The following is a 19956-nucleotide window of genomic DNA, read 5'->3' on the forward strand; positions in this document are numbered from 1 at the left end:
TAAATGTTGGTAGCAGCAGGTGAAGGTATCAACAAACACCACTGTACTACTTAAATATCTTTTCTATCATAATTTATTTTCTGTTAATTATATTTTGGACATTTTATTTATTTATTGTTTTATCAAAGCATATTTAACCATATTAATTTTGCTGATTTTAATGTTTTCATTCTGTATCGGTGAGCCAATATTTACTGGTTTGTTTGTTTTGTGAACTATTTGTGCTCATTAAAATTTTTGTGTAAAAAACAGATTTCTTAGTTGTTATTTTTACAGATTTCAGAGCCGATCCCGAACGTCTCAGTATGACCCTCTCTGAGTTCACATCTCGCGGTATTACACCGCCCCTGCGCTGCGCTGCAGTCATCTTCGTGTAGATCTCGCGGTATTTGATCGGTTGGAAATGGAGTCGGAGGGGGCGGGGTGCAGCAGGAGGGAGCAGAGATGTTTGGAGGCTTTTTTTTTAATATAAAATTATTTATTTAAATAAAAATGGCCGCCGTGGAGAGCGGAGAGGAGAGACTGTAAGTGAGGTTTTTACATTTTATCCTCCGTTAAAGCGCCGCCGCTGCCGCCGCCTCCGACCGCCGCCAAGCTTTTTCTGTCGTGTGTTTTATTGAAGTAAAAGTGCGTTGATTTTTACCCCGGCCTGTCTCGGCGGAGCGGGGTTAGCGGGAATACGTCACCAACTTACTGCTAAGTCTGTAGTTTAGCTGCTGCTGTAGCCGGAGCGCAGGGACGGACGTTAGCTGTAGCTTAGCCCGCTCTCCGTGCGCCGCTGAGCCGCTGTGACTTCCACACAACTCCCCGGGAAGTCAGGCCGGCGGGTCGGCGGTGCGGTGTCCGTCAGAAACACTCGAGCTCCGGTCACCGGCGCTGTTTCCACCCGCCTCCGTCAGACAGGCGGGAAGCTAACAGGCTGCTAGCTCGTTAGCCAAACACTGAGCGTGTTTTCATGTGATGAAGAACAGAGAAGTCAGGCTGAGTGTTTATATCTGCTGTTAAATAACCCGGGTTACTCCCCTCCCCATTCACATGCACACATCCCGTTATATGCCCCCCCCTCCACGCCCCCCTGTCAGATAGCTTTAACAGGCGGTTACCCTCATTAGCAGGAAGCTGCCCAGGTGCTGCTGAGCAAGGCAGCTGTGTGTGTATATGTGTGTGTGTGTGTGTGTCAGTCAGCGCTTCAGGCTGGAGTCGAACCTGCGTGTCTGTGTGTACATTGTGTGCATGTGTGTGTGCGTGTGTGTGGCCCAGTTTCCTCAACTGCTCACTTCCTGTTCCTGCTGCTTCACCTCCACCTGCAGCTTCATCATCATCATCACACACACACAGACACACACACACATACGCACACACGGTGGTTCACAATCTTGGGGTCGAGACCCCAGCGAGGAGTCGCAGGATGAATGTGAGGGGTCGAGAGATAAACAGATACATAGTTAGATAAAGTACTTTATTAATTTCAAAGGGAAATGACTGTTACAGCAGCCGTGTAAGATCACAAAGACAAGGACAGAAACTAGAAGAAAACATATGATTCTTTAATTGATCAATAGAAAATTAATCTGCTACTATTTTGATAATAATCTTTTTTTTTTTTGAGTAATCTTAAAAGAGAGAAATGCTAAAATCCAGCTTCCCCAATGTGTGAATTTGCTGATTTTCTCAGTTTCATTTCACAGTAAACAGTTTTGGATGTTAACTTGAACTCTGGCAAACTGAGCTACACATTTCTCACTATTTTCTGATGTGTTAAAGATTTAAAAAAAAAAAAAAAAAAAAAGGATCAATTAAATGAGAAAATAATCATTAGTTGCTGCTTTACTCTGCTGCACAAAATTCTATTTAACTTTTCAGACTTTCCTCTAATGTTTTTTTAAAGAGAGTATTTTATTCATCTCAAAGGGAAACGACAGCGTTACAGCAGCTGTGTAAGATAAATCACAAAATACACAAAGAGGACAAACTAGAACAAAACATATTGATTAGTCCATTAATTGATCGTCAGAAAATGAAATTGAAACTATTTTGATAGTTAATCTCTTTCTTTTTTTTAAAGAGTAACCTCCAGCTTCTCTAATGTGTGAATTTGCTGATTATCTCAGTTTCATTTCACAGTAAACTGAAGAGCTTTTAGTTTCGACTGTTACGTTGAACTCTGGTAAACTGAGATGCATATTTTTCACTATTTGTTGATGTTTTAAAGATTAAAAAAAAAAAGAGAGAGAGAAGTTACTTGAGAACTAATCGTCAGTCACTGCTTTACTCTGCTGTTCAAAATGATATTTATCTCTTCAGACTTTCCTCTAATGTTTTTTTAAATAGACTATTTTATTAATCTCAAAGGGAAACTACAGTTTTACAGCAGCCACGTAAAAATAAATCACAAAATACAAGAACAGGACAGAAACCAGAACAAAACATAATGATTTGTCCATTAATTGATTGACAGAAAATTAATCTGCAACTATTTTGTAAGTTTTTTTAAAGAGAGAAAAGCTAAAAAAATTCTCTGGTTCCAGCTTCTCCAATGTGTGAATTTGCTGATTTTTCTCAAGTTTTATTTCACAGTAAACTTTTAGTTTTGGACGTTAACTTGGCAAACAGATGCATATTTTGCGCTATTTTCTGATGATATAAAGATTTAAAAAATTGACTAATTAATTGAATAGAGAAGAAGAGGATAGATTATAGTAGAATAGCTGTTAATAGATAACAGGATATACTGTCAGTAGAACTACAAGAGCAGAAAAAAAACACTTTTTAATATACATGATTCATATAAACACCTCAGATACACGTTGAACATACTTTCTCTTCATGCACACGTTTATGTAAACATACATATTAACTCTAGTTACATGCATACATATCAAGTAAAAAACAAATAATTTAAAAAAAACTAGCATTGATAGTAAACTTTGCACGTAAAACTTATAATTGAGAATTATAACTTGTCAGTTTCTTCTTGACTCAACGACACAAAATTATATTTATCTTTTCATACTTTCCTCTAATGTTGTTTTTTAATGTTGAATTTACCGGATCATTTGACCTCTTCAGGCTTCAGAAAAATAAAATGAAAAAGCTTATTATGGTCGAACCGTTCATAAAACGCATGCAGTCGTTAACAAGGACGTCTGACTAATGATTGTTTTCATTATCAGTTAATCTGCAGATTATTTTTCCTGATGACGACTCCATAAATTCTTTGGTCTGTTTAATGTAAGAAAACAGTGAAATATGACATCTCAACTCAAATATAATCAGTTTATTTTGATATAAAACAGAGAAAAGCCGCAAGTCTGAGACGTTCAAGAAACTGACACCGGAGAATATTTATTATTGAAACAAATCATTATTGATTATCAGAATTCTTTTAGATTCATTTTCTACATTTATTGTCTCAGTTCTACTTTGTCGGGGATCAAAAGACAATAAAGTTTATGAACTTACAGACGTGAGTCCGGGACTGACAGACCAATGAGGGTCATTAATCGACCAGCCGTTAAAAAAATTATTCGAGATGATTAATCGATTATCAGAATAGTCGAGGATTAATTTAACAGTGATTGATCGATTAATCGTTGCAGCTCTACATATTTCATGATGTTACATGTCAGATCTATCCCGTCGAGAGATTAACTTTATTATCTAAATGTTGGAGTGAGATAAACGCTGGGATATTATTTATTTTGGGATTTAACAACTTAATGAGATGTAAGCAGATGCAACATCCAGCTAATCAATGAATCAACTAATCGTTGCAGCTTTTAAGTAAACTGTAGATAAAAACAACATGAAACCCTATCTCGTAATAAAAACTGTTAAAAGCGTCCAGACAACATAAAAGTAAAATAAAGTCTTTACTTAACTTCCTTACAAAGTTCAACATCAGTCAAAAAGAAGAAGATGATGGTCGGTGTTGTTAGGCATGGCTGCTGATATTTACAGAATCTGTAAACACTCTTCAGTTTATCTGGATCAGAGTGAAAAATCACATAAATACCGACACAAGACAAATATATAACTCCTTATGTATGAAAATTAAAAAAAACAACATGTAAATAACATTAATATTGGCAAAAACTACCTTAATTTTGGTTCCAGTCGTACAAATTGAGAAAGCAGCGACCAGCGTCAGGATCCTGTTCGATCCCGTCGACGTGATTCGTCGTCTGTTAAATAAATGTCACGCGTAGACAGAAAACTAAGACTTCAAAATCAATTAAATTAAAATAAACAATGCCACAAAATTTGCCAGTTAAAGTGAGATTCATAAAATTCACCTTTAATACAAAAGAATAAATCTGTTTTTGAGTTTCAGTGTGAACTTTTAGCCACATTCACAGCACGTCCGTCAGTTCAGGACCGTCGGATGGATTGTTGCGAAATTAGTTTCACACATTCACGTTCCCCTCAGGATGAATCGTAATAACTTCAACTTTTCATCTGGTCACAATTTACTTCAGTTTATGACCAAATACCTGCAAGAATAATGAAGTCTGTGCTTTTTGTTTACTGCTAATTAGCTAATGTTAGCATGCTAAAAGTGAGCGTGGTAAACATTATACCTGCTAAACATCAACACATTAGCATTTTCATCGTTAGCTTGTTTGCTGATGTTAGCCGTAGTCCGTCGAGACGTTCGTCACAGCAAGACGACGACATTTACTCATAAATACGGAAAGTAAAAATGTACACTTTGACTTTTGAATCATTTTAAAGCTTTTAATGTGACAGTCGTGTTTAATCGCAGGCGGAAACATCCGACATCCAGCTTTTGAGCGTGTTCATGTTGTGAAGTTTTGGCAGGTGTTTTTCCCCATAGTCCCGGCAGCTCCTGAATGCACCACAGTGTCTGGGCGTTAATCCAGTCGACGAGCGTCTGCCGTGATGTCACACAGATAAAAAAAACACTGAATATTCTGATCAAACCGCAGGAGGATAACAGAGGAGCCTTCTTTAAAATGATCAAAAATCTGTTTATTTTAATAGAAGAATGAAAATGTTTGACAGGACACAAAAAAAAACCCACATAGAGCGTTGACCTCTGGCAACAGAATATGGAGCAAAATAATCAAAGGTACCTTACTAGATTTAGGAACTTTCAACCACATCTCACTGTCTTTGTTCAGGTGTCCTCACATGACCTCAGTGAATCATTTTTATTTTTCACTTTTAAAAAAACAAAATCCGTCTGTACATTTTAATCTCCCCACATGAACTAAATGCTTCCAACTGTCAGGATATAATACAGTTTTATTTCATTTATTTTCTGTCAAAATTAAAGATTTAAAAAGAATAAAATAAATTTAAATTAAATTATATATCGTGAACTCCTCCTCAAGATGTTAAAATCCCAGAATTCCCAGAATAAACTTTAGTGACCTTAACACCAGTTAAATCCCTGGATTTAAATCATGAAAAATAAAAAACATACTGTATATGTTAAATATTTATTTTTTCAGAAGTTTGTTTCATTTTTTTTCTTTCACATCTTCATGTCTCTATAAATTATTAACATAAAAAAATCACTTGTCAGTCATAACGAGTGTTGAAAGGTCAAGAGGTCAGATACTGCTTCAGCTTAACTTTCTTACTTATTGTACTTTCTACTCCACTACATTTATTTAACAGCTTTAGTTACTTTTCAGATGAAGATTTGACACAATGGATAATATAACAAGCTTTTAAAATACAACACATTGTTAAAGATGAAACCAGTGGTTTCCAACCTTTTTGGTCTTTTGACGTCTTACAAAAAGCAGTGTGTAGTCGGGGTCACATTTCACATGTCTATGAGTTGTTAACAGCTCCACCAAATAGTGATTTTTCCCTCTAAACTTCTCACATGCTTTCATTTCAATAAATGTTCAAATGATCCAAATATTTCAGCAAAAATCAAAGATTAGAGAAAACTTACTTAACGTCCCTCCATGCAGAAACATGTTTTTCTTCTTGTTCCTTCAGTCGGATGTTTGTTCTTCTTCTCTGTGCAGAATGATGTATGTGCAAGTGGAAAGTTTCTCCGAGCTCACTGAAAAAATCAGATTTTTAAGGGGCGGAGGCCTACGAGCAGGATTTGTGACACCACAACTAGTTTGGAAGCCGATCGTGGTCCGATATTCAACTTACACGAGCGTGATGTGGAAAGTTGAAGCCTCCAGAGCACAAACACTGAGACTTTACAGTGAAGGAGGAGACATCTGGTGTCCAGCAGGAAAACTTGACATAGATTCTGGGATTTTTTAATGAGGGAGAAGGACTAGATGCTATTTTAAGAATTTTATCAAGATCATTTAACTTTTTTTTTGGTGGACAAACTATATCAAACACAAATTATTAATGAAAGCAGGCCTGGGCGATTAATCAAATTTTTTTTTCAATTACAATTTTGGCTTCCAAAGATTATGAAAACAAGAGGATTTAAATAAAACGATTATCAGTTTTGCAACGATACTCTCGTTTTGTCTTGTGTACCGTTTCAAAAGAAAATAACGTTTAATTCTCTCTTTTTACTGGCTTTGTTTTCGCTACCGCAGCTCCCTCTTTTCATTCATTCTCTAGCTCGCTTGACCACCGCTGCTCTCTCTCTCTCTCTCTGTCTCTCGCCTTTTTTACGACAAAGCCTAACTTTACTTTTAATGTTATCAAATGTTTTCAGTAGGTTGTTGAAGTGCGCTACAACATAGTTGATCTCATTAATTTTTATCTTAATTTATTTTATTTATTATTTTTATATTTTGTTTATTTATCTAATTTTATAGCTACATTTAATTTATTTGTTTTGCAGTTAAATTATATTTAAAGTTGGTCAATGAGTGTTGAAACGTGTTAAATAATCATGATTATGATTTTTGCCCTAATTTAAAGTAGATTATTTAGTCTGTTGTATGTTGTCGGCTGTATTTTTTTCAGTAGGTTGTTGAAGTGTGTTACATCATAGTTGATCTCAATTATTATTATTTATTATTTTTATATCATTTATTTAAATGTACATATATTTATATATTCTTTACTTTGTTTATCTAATTTTTTTACATTTAATTTATTTGTTTTTCAGTTAAATTATATTTAAAGTTGGAGGAAATCCACTGTTTAAAAGACGTGATTATGATTTTCGCCGTTATCGAGCAGCTTTAATTTAAAGTAGATTGTTTTATATACAGTGAAACATGTCTGGAGGGGATCTCAATAACCATTGGAAGACTTTTTGTTGTTTTTTTTCATATTTTGCATCACACTGCAAAGATTTAATATGATATCTCTTAAAAAAGTAATAATAATAATAATGATGCATTTTAATGTCCTCTGTTCTTCTCCATTGTTTCTACATGATTGAAGTAACATCTTAATGTAGTTGTTGTGTGCATTTATACGTTTTACATTCTGTTTTGTCAGTACACTAAAACGTCTCACGTATCCGGTGTACGTGAGGTGTCAGGAGGTCAGAGGTCAGGATGTCACTTTCAGTCTGATCGATGGAAAAATGACACATTACCCAGCGTCAGTTCACCCACATTACAGAAACCCCCCCCCCCTACAGACTCCTACTCGTATTTAGCCACTCAGATAATGTCTTATCTGATACCTCTGCCTCCGCGTCAACACGATGAAAATGAATGATATTTAATTTCAAAGAAAAACTCAACATGAACATTTATTTCCATAAAGGACTTTCCTGTTTCCTGTGGACTGTTTTTTACCAGATATACTTTTCACTTTAATCGTCCCACAACAACAGAAACATTGTATGTACGACCCCAACAGCAAGGCATAGTATGAATATATAATAAAGAAATTAACTACTACATCAATATTAGTTCTAAAATTAGTTTAAAAAAAATATTTGGCAAATTAATTGATAATGAAAATAACTGTTAGTTGCAACCCCTAAATAAGACAGATGGACAGGATATGTTCTGCCAAGCAATAGACATAAAAAACATGGTAATAAAACACATCAATAGAATATAAAATACAGTCAGGAAAGTGAACTGTGCCATATTTCAGTTTGTGGATGGCATCAAAAAGCACAAAGAAGAAGAAGAAGTAACAGAGAGGATGTGTCGGTGTTTTTGCAGACATCAGCTGTTGTGAGTGTGTCTGTCTTGTCGTTGTAAACATCACTTCCTGTTTATAAGAACCTGGATGAGCCCTCCTGTTGGTTTTTTAAGAGTTGAAACCTTCAGACTGTCTGTCGCTGCAGCGTCACATGACAACTGAAGTGTGAAGTTAAAGCAGAATGAGGAGGAACAGCTGGAGCGCACATCCGTGTTCAGACTCATCTTTTCTTCCAGGCGGCCGCTGACATCGGGTTATTTTCTATGAAAATCAATTTTCATAGATTCAAAATGCTGCAGATTATTAATCCATCACGGTCAGTGATAAATCACCTCTATTGTTTTGTGTAAGTTAAGATACGATCATGGGGGTCATGTGGCTCAGAGCTGATGTAGAGCAGAGACTGAGTGAGAACTCTTCCTGCTGGTGCGTTCAGGGACATCGGTAACAGCTGTAAACCCAACACTTCCTGCAATAGCTTCACAGTAAAAAGCCTCGCTCTACTTCAAGCAAACTAGTTTGTACACTGTATGGTTTGTCTACATCTGCAGTCAGTGTTGTAAATGTTCACATCCTCCTCCTGCAAATTCATAGAGTGAACTTTCAGATGGCCTCTCCTGTAGAGCTGAATATTGTTTAAAAAATTATGATACCAGTGCCCTTAAAGTTATACTGATACCAATGGAGTACTTCATTCGATACCCATCATCTGAATGAAAGCATTCAGCTGCATAAAATGCCACCACTCCTCCTCATCCAAATTATTTTTACACAAATACATTTCGAAAGTGTTCAAATTATTGAAATATTCATTAAATAACTGTATAAAACTGTATAATGAAGTATTATCACCGCAGACTGTATGGGTTGTAGCTGCTGTGGTAGTGGGCCAATCACAGATTGCATAAAATTGAAGAATGCTTTGCGGTGATTGGCTGCGAGTAAAACCATACAATAGTCATTTTTTTCTAGGTTTGGGTTCAAAAAGGATCGAATGCAGGTATCGTTTCACTGGAGAAGTTTCGATACCACTTGGTTCTGGGTTATTTTGGTCGATACCTTAAAGGTACCGATACCCAGCCCTACTCTCCTGGATGTTTATTGTATTGTATTGAGAACCCTGCCACACCTGACCAATCGCTACGTAAGGTGGATGTTATTGACGGATTTGGAAATTTTACAGAAGTTGATGCCGTTTGTTTCCACAGGGAGGAGGGTCAAGAGGGAGAGGAGGAACCAGTTGACCCCCAGCCTCCCACCAGAGAGAGAGCCAGGTCCCACAGTAAGACCAAGAAGGCTCGCAGGGAACGTCGCCATGCCGACCAGGGAGCGGAGACCACAGCCTCGGCGACAGCCGCCCTGCAGCCGCAGACGGGGGTGGAGTCACAGAGCCAGGTAAGGAAAGGTGGAGCCAACAGCTTAACTTCAGATTATTTAATGTGTTGAGGATGAGAAGCTGGTTTCATGTCATTCAATCTCTGCAGGGGTCGGAGCCAGTGGCGGGCCCCTCGGAGCCGGGGTCAGAGTCAGCGGCCGGCAGTGAGTCTGCGGGTTCACCCAGGCAGCGGCGCTCCATCATCCGGGACCGCGGGCCACTGTACGATGACCCGTCGCTGCCTGAAGGCTGGACCCGCAAACTCAAACAGAGGAAATCCGGACGCTCAGCGGGAAAGTTCGATGTCTACCTGATCAAGTAAGCCACACCCACACCTGATGCTCTGATGCTTTTCTGTGAGACAAGAGTAAAAACACTGCGTCAGCGTTGATGTTTCGTTGTTATTCTCTTATTATTATTAAGCTCCGAGGGAAAGGCGTTTCGTTCCAAGGTGGAGCTTATCGCCTATTTCCAGAAAGTCGGTGACACAACCACTGACCCCAACGATTTTGATTTCACTGTAACCGGACGTGGAAGCCCCTCTCGCCGTGAGAAGCGGCCCCCCAAGAAACCAAAAGTGGTTAAACCATCGGGGCGAGGCCGCGGCAGGCCCAAAGGTACACAGCCACTTACACAAAAAAATGTAACTGTCATTACATTGTCATTAGTCATTAATTTAAAGGTATACTATGCAGAATTTTCCTAAAAAGCAATGCTTAGGCTCATAATAATAATAATAATAATTTCAAAATCTGGCAATGTGGCACCTTCCCGCAGGGTGGTGTGGGTGTGGGTGTGGTTATTTGTGCTTTAGAACGTAACCGCCATGAAACAATCAGAAAATAACGTTTTATTTATCTGATTCACCGCTTTGTTCTTAGCGCTGCTCGCTCTCTTCATTCACTCTCTAGCTCGCTCGACCGCCGCTGCTCTCTCTCTCTCTCGCTCTGGTGTCGAACCAAGGAGGAGGGGCCAACTTTGAATGCTGTGTGGTTACAAACGCCGACTGATAAATCCTGCATAGTATACCTTTAAACTCAAGTATTAGCAGAGTTTTCTTGTTTTCTTTAGTTTTTTTTTTTGTATACGTGTTTATGTTTCTTTGTGTTTAGGCAGCGGAAAGATGCGCCAGGCAACAGAGGGTGTGGCCATGAAGCGTGTGGTCGAGAAGACTCCGGGCAAACTGTTGGTCAAGATGCCCTTCAGCAAGGCAGAGTCCACCACCGGTACCACTTCCACTGCCTCAAAGGTATGATCAATCTGTCGTTCAGATGAATACGGCTATGTGAGCTCACCACCTACAAGGGCAGGTGTAGGGTGTAGGGCCCCCCCCCCCCCCGTGCTTTTATAGCTTGGCAGCAGGAAAAAGAAGAAGAGAACGAGAGGACCTGAAAAATCCGAACTTGTATTGAACGTGAAGTGGAAACATCTGGCTGAGGAGCTTGACAGCAAAGTGTTCAACTTCCACCCAAACTTGAGACAAACTGCTCATCTTGGTTGGGGATATGAGTCAAGATGTCGGACGCCAAACGCCGACCGGATTCGGCTGGAGATAACTGAAGGCTACGTAAATCGTGGTCTTGGACAGTAGTTATTGACTGACAGACAGGATGGTGGTTCCCATTTGAACTAATTATTGTGATATTTCACTTCTCAGCATGGGGAAAAGTTTACGCCAGAGAGCTGAAAAGGAGACTTTGATAGATGTTTAACCACAGAGTGAATTCTGTCCTGGTTGTGCCTTTTTATTTTTGCAAGGATACTGGAGAGGTCACAGAGGTTTAGTCATCTGGTCTACATGTGCTTTGTGGACTTGGAGCCTAGAATAAAACTATGTCCTTTCTTGTTGAAAGGAGCTAGTTGGGATGATTTGGGCATGTGATATTCCCCGTGGGAGCATTATAGACACTTCCAAAAGGGATAATCGGTTAATAAATCTTGGAGCCTGAAATTTTGGTTACTGGTTGCCACCAAAATGTCACTCAGAAAAACCCCACTTTGTGTGATAAAAGCAGTTATTTACAAAATGAAACCACATTACAAGGAGTAACTGACACTGTAACTTACAGACAGTCTTTTGAAGCTTTGGTTTAGTGGAGGAACTGGAGGTTAAAACACTTCAGCACTTAGCTCTGGTGGTTACCTCTGAAGTCAGAACTGAGACTGTCAGGCAAATGCTTGCTGCCAAACACTAGTGCAGTGTTTATTACTGTTGATGAAGTTCTAAAAAATGCAATCCTGACGCTAATGCTACTTGTTGTTGATGTGGTAATTCCCCTGCAGGTGGTGTCTCCTGCCCAGGTGTCCACCAAGTCCCGTCCCGGCAGGAAGAGGAAATCAGAACAAGAACTTCCGGCCCCACCGCAGACCACCCCCAAAAAACGGGGCAGGAAACCAGCCTCCGCCACAGCAGCTTCGACTGTTGCAATAGCATCCTCCTCTTCAGCATCAACCTCTGGTACCTCATCAGTAGGGAGCTATGCTGCAGCTGCCATCTTGGCCGCTGAGGCCAAACGGAGAGCGGCCAAGGAGTCTTCCACCAAACCTGTCGTCCAGGAAACAGCCCTGCCAATCAAAAAACGCAAAACTAGAGAGACAATAGAGGAGAGGGAGAGCGTTCAGACTCCAGCAGCTACAACAACTGAGACTGTAAGGAGGTCTTCTGCAGGTGGGGAGGGGGGAGGTACGGGGGAAGGAGCACCAACCTCAGAGCCTCACTCCGCCCCCTCTGAGCAGAGCCAATCACAATCACAGAAGCAGCCTACTGGCTCAGAGGAAAGTCAATCACATGGACACAAGATGCATAAAGGGAGGAAGCACAAGGAGAAAACGGGAATAGCGGCGGGAGACGGAGGAAGCAGAGGAGAGGAAGTAGGCGAAGACGGAGGTGATAAGGAAGGAGAGGGAGGAGGAGCAGCGGGAGAAGGAGGAAGGAGTAGCAGCAGCAGCAGTAGCATTAGTCCATCAAAAAGCCACAAAAGGAAGGACCGGCCACCTCACAAACACCACCATCATCACCACCATCACCATCATCATCATCGGCATCAACAGTCTTCTGCCTCCACATTGGATCAGCCTCCTCCTCCTCCTCCTCCTCCTCCAGCCTCCGGACACCCCGCATCCTCCAGCCAGTCCAGACCTGAAGTCGAGCCGCCGCAGACTACGCCCCTGCTCCCCGCCCAACAGTCCCAGCACACCCAGCAAGCTCCCCCCAAACCCCAGTCCAAGTCCGCGCCTCAGTCCCTGTCTGAGCCTCGGCATCCTCCCCCTCAACCACGCCACCCGCCCCAACCCCGTCCCCAGCAACATCCCCAGACACAGTCTCCCAGTCAGCCTCAAGCCCAGCCTCGATACCCAGCGCCCCAACCCTCTCCTACCAAGCATACCCTGCCGCAACTACGGCCCCAACAACCCCAACAACCCCAACCCCAAACCCACAGTCAGCCCCAGGCCTTCCCCCAAAAATCCCAATCACAGCCTGTCCACCCCCCTACCCAGCATCAAACCCAGCTTCAGGCTCAGCATGCTCCACCTCAGTCACACCGTTCTCAGTCCCCATCCATCTTGCACGTCCATCCGCCCCAGACAAGGCATCAACATCCACAAACCCAGTCCGCCACAGCACTCCAACCTCAGACCCAGCCCAGGCACCCGTCTCAACCCCCAACTCAGCTCAAACAACAATCTCAACCCCAACCCCGGCAGTCACTGCAGCCTCAACTCCAACCCGCAGCCAGGACCCCAACCCAACCTCAGACTCCACCCCAGTCCAGAACCCCCGCCCAAACTCAGCCTCAACTCCAGTCCAGAACCCCAGTCCAAACTCAGCCTCAACCCCAGTCCAGGACCCAAGCCCAAACTCAGCCTCAACCCCAGTCCAGGACCCCAGCCCAACCTCAGCCTCACCTGCAATCCAGGCATCAAGCACAGCCTCAACCGCAGACAAGGCACCCTTCGCAACACCAACTTCAGACTCAATACAGACCACAGCCCAGACAGTCTCTCTCCCAAGCTAGGCCACCCCAGTCCCAAGCACAACCACACTTTCAGCGGATTCAAACACAGCCGCGACCCCAGCCCCACTCACAGCTCGCCAGGTCCCACCTGCAGCATCTCTCGCCACACCGACCATCTCTCAGCCTAAGTAGACCCAATCTGGTCCCTTCTCAGCAGAACCAGAGCGAACAGCCCCAAGATCTGAGCACCACGCGGCCTGGCCGAGGAAGCCTCCTACCAAGCCGGGAAGCCAGCGCGGAGGGCATCAGGGCGGAGGGAAGAGGGGGGCTGGCGGTGGCATCAGAAAGCAGAGAGATTTTAGGAGGAGAAAGAGGGTCAAACAGCACCTCAAGGCCTCCCAGCTCCATGCCTCCTGGTCCTACAGGAGGAGCTGGGGCCGGAGTTGGTCTCGTGCCGGGGGCGGAGGGCCGGGCCAGGCTCCGGGCAGAGCCAGAGGCAGCAGGTGAGGGCAGGGAGCTCAGAGACATCGTCCCCCAGTCCGCTGTTCCCTGCCCCAGCCGAGAGGAAACGGTAGAGTCACGGACTGCCGTCAGCGAGAGAGTCAGCTGATCGGTCGGGCTGATGAACAGGCTGACTGATCGGTGGACTGACTGAGTCAGCACCAGGTGGAAGAGGAGTGTGACTGGGCTGTCCATGGAGGATTCATGTTTTTACACTGTTTTCAGATAGAAGGATAGCGTCACACAGCTGGTAGGACGTTCTCAGATTCTACTCCGTTTGATTCTGTCTGGAGACTCTGTAAAGTTGTGGATTTGAGAGCCAACCCGGCACTGAGGGACAGCAGAAGAGAAGAACGGATAGTGTCTTTTTATAGGAAAAACAAAACGAAAAGGAAAAATCGATAAAAAAAAAAAAAAGTGTGTGTGTATATATAATCAAAAGGCAGCTGTTGTGTCCCGCTAGTCTCCATGGGGAGGGGGGGGGAGTAGTTTGGAACTAAAAACCAACGCTTAACAACACATTACTCTGAACGAAACGTTGCTTCCGGAATATAACCAGTTTTTTTTTTTTATTTCGTATTTTGATAGTTTATTGTTTTGTCTCCGTTATACAGCTTTAAACTCTGATATTATTGACTGACAGTCCCTTATTCATTGCTGTGCTGCTGACTGACAGTCCCTTATTTAAAGTCCTGCTCTTGACTGACGGTCTCTTACTAAAAAACTCCTCCTATTGACTGACACTCCCTTACTGAAAGCCTCAAGAGGTGATGTGGGGGCGGCGGTTTGCACCTTAAACTGGTTTCTTAGAAATCTCACATTTTATTTTCCTCCTTATGTTCCATTAAACCCACAATAAGAAAAGGAGGGTCATAATGTTTTTTTTCCATCCACTTCCAGACTGCCCCCTACAGGTAGCGAATCTGATTTATTGAGTATTTTTTTATCAAGTTCACTCCACACAGACCTCATCCTGAAGTGAGTCTTTGAATACTATTTTAAATATTCGAACAACTTCAAGTGTTCTTGATTCCTCTTCACAGACACTAAAACAGCCTAAAAAAAAAAAAAAGAAAACGGACGAGTCAGATAAGTTTGATAAGAAAACCTCCAGAAGTCCTCATTCGTTTTTCAAGTATTTCAAAAGCAGCGAGTTCTTCCAGGTTAGAGATTCTTCCATTCTGGTCTGCATTGAATCTGTTTGTTTTGGTAGTCTTTTTGTTTCCAAAGGAAGCGCATTTTAATATCAAACCAAACCCACTTTTACAGTAGCTTTATTTTAGTTTCAGTCTTAATGAAAGAGTGGGAAATGGACTCATTTTTTTATTGTGTCTTCGTGTTGAATGTCTGGAACAGTTTGCACTCCTCCAGTTTGTACAATCAACCGCCTGCATGTCGCTCGGAGACCCTTGCAGGCCTTCAACCCGGAGCCGCACGTACGCAGAGGTCGACCCCCGTGTGGGTTTTTACTGTCGGGCCCATCGGTCGGTGGCGTAAAGGAAGATGTGTTCCACAGAAGGAAAAACCCTGACGGAGGTCCGGTTTCAGCTTCATGTGGGGGGTTAGATGTGCTGGGGACGGCAACACAAAACTATTCAGTGAGCAGAAAACTAAATTTGAGTCTGTAAGTAAAGATTTGAGAGCGCCCAGGAGAGATTTTTTTTTTTTACCTGCTCGCTTCCAGTTTCAAAATACACTTTCAGCGGTCAGTCAACATGAAAACGCAGAGCAGGTGTCATGAGGACTTCTTTGTGCTCTCAAATTACTGTCAAGTTACTGTAGCAGCAGGAACTAAAGTCCCAGGTTGTTGTTAGGGAGCACAACGAGTGTCAAAGTATGATCACACGACACTCTGATCAATACTGATCTATTACCCATATCAGAAACGTGACCTCACGTGACCTTTTTCAGGGCTGAGCGCAGAGATATTTCGACTTTCATTCATTTAAACGGAGGCAGTCTGGTGATGCAATACTCAAACTAGACTTCCTGGATCATGTTTCACGTCTCACCTGTTAACCTTTAACAACACACGCCCTTCTGCATCATCGTTTTAACGCAGGACTGTTTCGGTCTGAATGCTCCGTTAGCAGCAGGCTACCGGCTGTGTTGTAGTATGGAGGTCAGATACTGTTAGCAATATCGTTCAACATTGTGTTTTTGTAAATCCATGTGCACAGATTATTATTAATTAGTTATCCATGCAGTATTAGCATTATTAGTTATTAGTTTCTACCCCCTTATGACACCTGATGGACTCTGTGAAAACTGCTTCACCGGTGAAAACTGTTAAAATAAAAGGTACTAAGAGGAGGTACAAAGTGTTCACATGCAGTCCAACTGTTTGGTTTTTATGCCTTTAATCAAGTACTACTGCAGTACTTCTGGGTACTTACATTCAGGATAGCCTCTGCGGGGCGGAGCACACGTCAGGGAGAGATTTCTGTAGCAGAGTCGACGTGAATTCACAAATACGTCAAACTGAGCAACAACGCTAAAGCAGGAGATGCCACACGGACGACCAATACGGTCCGGCAGTGTAATTATCTGCTGTTCAAGTCAAGTTAGTTTTATTTGTATAGCCCAAAATCACAAATTACACATTTGCCTCAGGTGGTTTTACAGTTTGTACAGCAATACAACATCCTCTGTTCTTACACCCTTCGGTTTAAGGTTGCTGCTAAAATCATCAACTCATCACAAGAAAGCAGCAGATCTCACAAGAGAAACAGGCAACCAGGTAGAAACAAGCCCCAAAGAAGCAACTCGGCTTTCCAAAAAGTTTTTTTTTTTCTCTTCGCCCACTTAGTCCCTGGCATTGTTAGCGAAGTAGCTAAAGAAACTCCATCAATCGTGTGATTTTGATTGTAAATGTCTCACTCACTGTCACCTGTGTGCTTGGAAGGGAAGAGGAGTGGACGGATCCTGCATCAGGACAAACTATCAAGCGTTTAAATAACAATAATAATATCAAAAACATCTGCTAAGTTTTTTTTTTTTTAAGATTATGTTTTAAGGTGTTTTCACTTTATTAGACGGAGACAGCAAGGACTCTTGCTAACGTTACGTGGTTCACGTGCTAACACGTGAACCACCAGCTAAGGATTTTAACGTCGGCGGCTAGTACATGCGTGGTTCTGACAGCAGGCAGCGATATTTTTGACAACTTAGATGGAGCTCAGTCAGTTTATTTAACATTAGACGTACAGGAAGTAAAGCCCAAATAAGCAACTACACTTCAGGAACAAGCCCCCCCCTACCCAAAAAAAAAAAAAAACGCAACCCGCGACAACCAATATTTGTAAGCGGCTTTACAGAAAAACAAGCCATAAGTCGCTTATAATAAGCAGACTCGGCAACTGTGCGAGAAAGACGTCATTCTTCTTCTTTGACTGCTCCCAGTTCAAAACCTGCTCAGCTCAAAGGCTCCACCTGGTGGTGAAACTGTGCAATCACATCCACAAACATCAGGACTGCATTATGTACTAAACTGTGACCCTTACAGCTCAGAAAAATGAAAGAATGTGAAAATAAGATGCAACATTTCAAATTAAGTAAATTAAATAACAACCAAAAAAAAAAAAAAAAAAATCACATTATCATCTCTGAGCTCTCAGATCTGAACCTACAGATGCTGCTGGAAAGTTTCTGCTCACTCAGCGGTTTTGACATCAGTAAACTTCTGTCTTTGCACCTTTATGTTTGTTGGGAGGGGTGGGGGGTAATGGGATGGGGGGGGGGGGGGGGGTGATTTGGGGGGGGGCTCCAGCACTTTAGCAACGTTGGAAAATTGAGCTGTTCACCCCTTGATAAGAAAAATAAGTGAATGTCTTCATTCTTGGATAAAAATCTGTGCCTCAAATAGACTTTTTTGTCTGCTTTGGTCACTCTGTTTGCATCATGGTGACGTCACGCAGGTGTAGTTTGTCCACCTGAGGCTGAAGCGGTCTCACCTCTGCGTACGTGCCGCTCCGCCTGCCGCCCAGTCTGCTCAGTGCAGTTTAGCCTGTTAGCATGCTGTCACTCTGCAGCAGCAGACTCCTGGTCTGAATTCAAACGTCCCTCTGTGAACTGACTCACAACACAGGACTCGACCCGGCACAAACTACAGTAACCAGCCACCATATTGCATGTTCCAGAGTTTAGTGCCTATAATATTGTGCGTCTTGCCAGAAGCCACCATGTCAGCCAAGCCATGTTGTGTTTCTAGACTTAGTAGTGATGTGTGTGGTGACTTCATAGTTGCTAATATTGAGGATGAATATTCTGCTTTTACTCTGGTTGGAATTCAGTGGAAACTCCAATACACTGTCGCTGTAGACAAACTAGTTTTTACCTGTTTTCTTATTTTTCTTTCTAACTAAAAGCGTTTGTTGTCCCCTGATCTGTGGTGGTCTTGACTGTTTGACTCACAGCTTCACACACTGCCTCAACACTCATCTTCACATTTTTATCATCAGTCTGACAGCTGAGATTTAGTTTAAAGTGAACCGCAGGGGTTTTGTTTCACAGATACTTGGAAAAAGATGTTTCAGGGTAAAAAACTGATCTGCTGAACTGCTCTGAGGTGACGACTGAAAAGACTCCCAACTTACAGGAATGGTTCAACAATTTGAGAAATACACTTCTTCTCTTTCTTTCTGAGAGTTAGATAAACAGATGAATAAAACCCTTATTGATAAATATGAAGCTTCCAGTTAGCTTAGCTTAGCATAAAGACTGGATCCTCCTACCACCACCTCTAGTGCTGCTGTTACTTTTTACCAACATGTATGTACAGACAGCTCACACACACCTTCTTGTGTACTCACTGTTCAGTTTGAGTTAAAAAAAAGTATCATGAGAGGACAAATTAGGGCTGAATCATCCTTATTAACACCAGAATATCTTCATTGTTTACTTCTGCTTTTGCACAACATAAACAGAAACCATGGCGACACTCAAGGAGGCAACTTTAATATTGATGTTGAGATCATGTCGACATCGCGGTGATGTCGCTCTGACTGCACATCCGTCCCTGTGATCATATATACCTGCTCCACATGTGGACAACTGTCCTTCCTTGTTGAGGTGATCTGAGTCTGCTGCCTGATACTGCCCCCACTGGTCATGTGCTGAATTACATCTTATGATAACGATACAATACAAAATCATATCTTGTGGACTCATATTGTTAATTCAATTTGATTTATTGACACCCTGATCACATTGTCTGGAGTACAAACACAAAAAAACATACAAAAGAAGAGCAGAACAACGGCAGCCAGCAGGTAAATGAAACCTTAAATAAAGGTTCTTCAAAAAGGCTCCTAATTTACAAATAACATTCTGACTGTAATAAGTAAATTAAATTAAACATGAGCACAACCAACACATGATGAGAGTTAAAAAACAAGTATATTAGCAACCTAATTAACATGTTACAGTACCTTGTGTGTTTAATCTGTACATTAACTGAAGTGTAAAAACATGTTGAGGTTTTCAGAGGGTTGATGATGTGTCAGGCGCCCCGGCAACCAGCAGAGACTCAGGAAGTCACTGCTCCTCGCCAGGAAAATATAGTCCAACTCATAAGACCCTTCATCAGTCTGAGTTAGTCATATCAAGTGGATATCTGACACATTTACAGTCTTTTTTAGCATCAAATTCCCTCTTTGTGTTTCCTCAGACAGTGTTTCCCTGTTGAGCTGCAGGTGGAAGTATAGTAACAAAAAGAGGAACTTTGGCACTAAAAAGACTGTAATGTTGAAAGATATCTACTTGATTTGACTCATCTGGACGCTGAAGCTTCATATTAGCTTTAGATAAACTTTTAAATACATTTTTTTGTCTGCCATCACTTCCATTGTAAGGTCATTATGAAAGGATCTTCCAACGGTCAGTATGAACAGCAGGAATGATTACAGCAAGAAAAACAGGTTTCACTGTTTATTTGGGCTCCTGACTGTTGTTTTAAGACACACTTGAGAAATTGTGAACTTTTCTTCTTCATTAAAGTCCAAACTAAAGGCTCACAGCTGAAGAAACACACACGATGAGGTCAGTCGACGT

General features: G+C 41.9%; 2 protein-coding genes across 2 annotated transcripts in view; one reads left to right on the forward strand and one right to left on the reverse strand.

The window, feature by feature from the left end:
- The window catches only part of irak1 (interleukin-1 receptor-associated kinase 1), a 24295-nt gene extending 23243 nt beyond the window's left edge, over positions 1–1052 (reverse strand). The window contains exon 1 of the mRNA XM_044350474.1: positions 695–1052. The gene's annotated coding sequence lies outside the window, so the exon portion shown is untranslated. The remainder of the gene's footprint in view (positions 1–694) is intronic.
- Positions 400–18289, forward strand: mecp2 (methyl CpG binding protein 2). Its single transcript, XM_044350440.1, has 6 exons — positions 400–524; positions 9282–9468; positions 9558–9766; positions 9872–10065; positions 10561–10697; positions 11732–18289. Exons 1-6 carry the CDS (start codon positions 493–495, stop codon positions 14012–14014), a joined length of 3042 nt encoding a protein of 1013 aa, XP_044206375.1. The 5' UTR covers positions 400–492; the 3' UTR covers positions 14015–18289.
- Positions 18290–19956: the final 1667 nt, after the last annotated feature.

Source organism: Thunnus albacares, chromosome 5, assembly GCF_914725855.1.
Source record: "Thunnus albacares chromosome 5, fThuAlb1.1, whole genome shotgun sequence".
NCBI lineage: Eukaryota > Metazoa > Chordata > Actinopteri > Scombriformes > Scombridae > Thunnus > Thunnus albacares.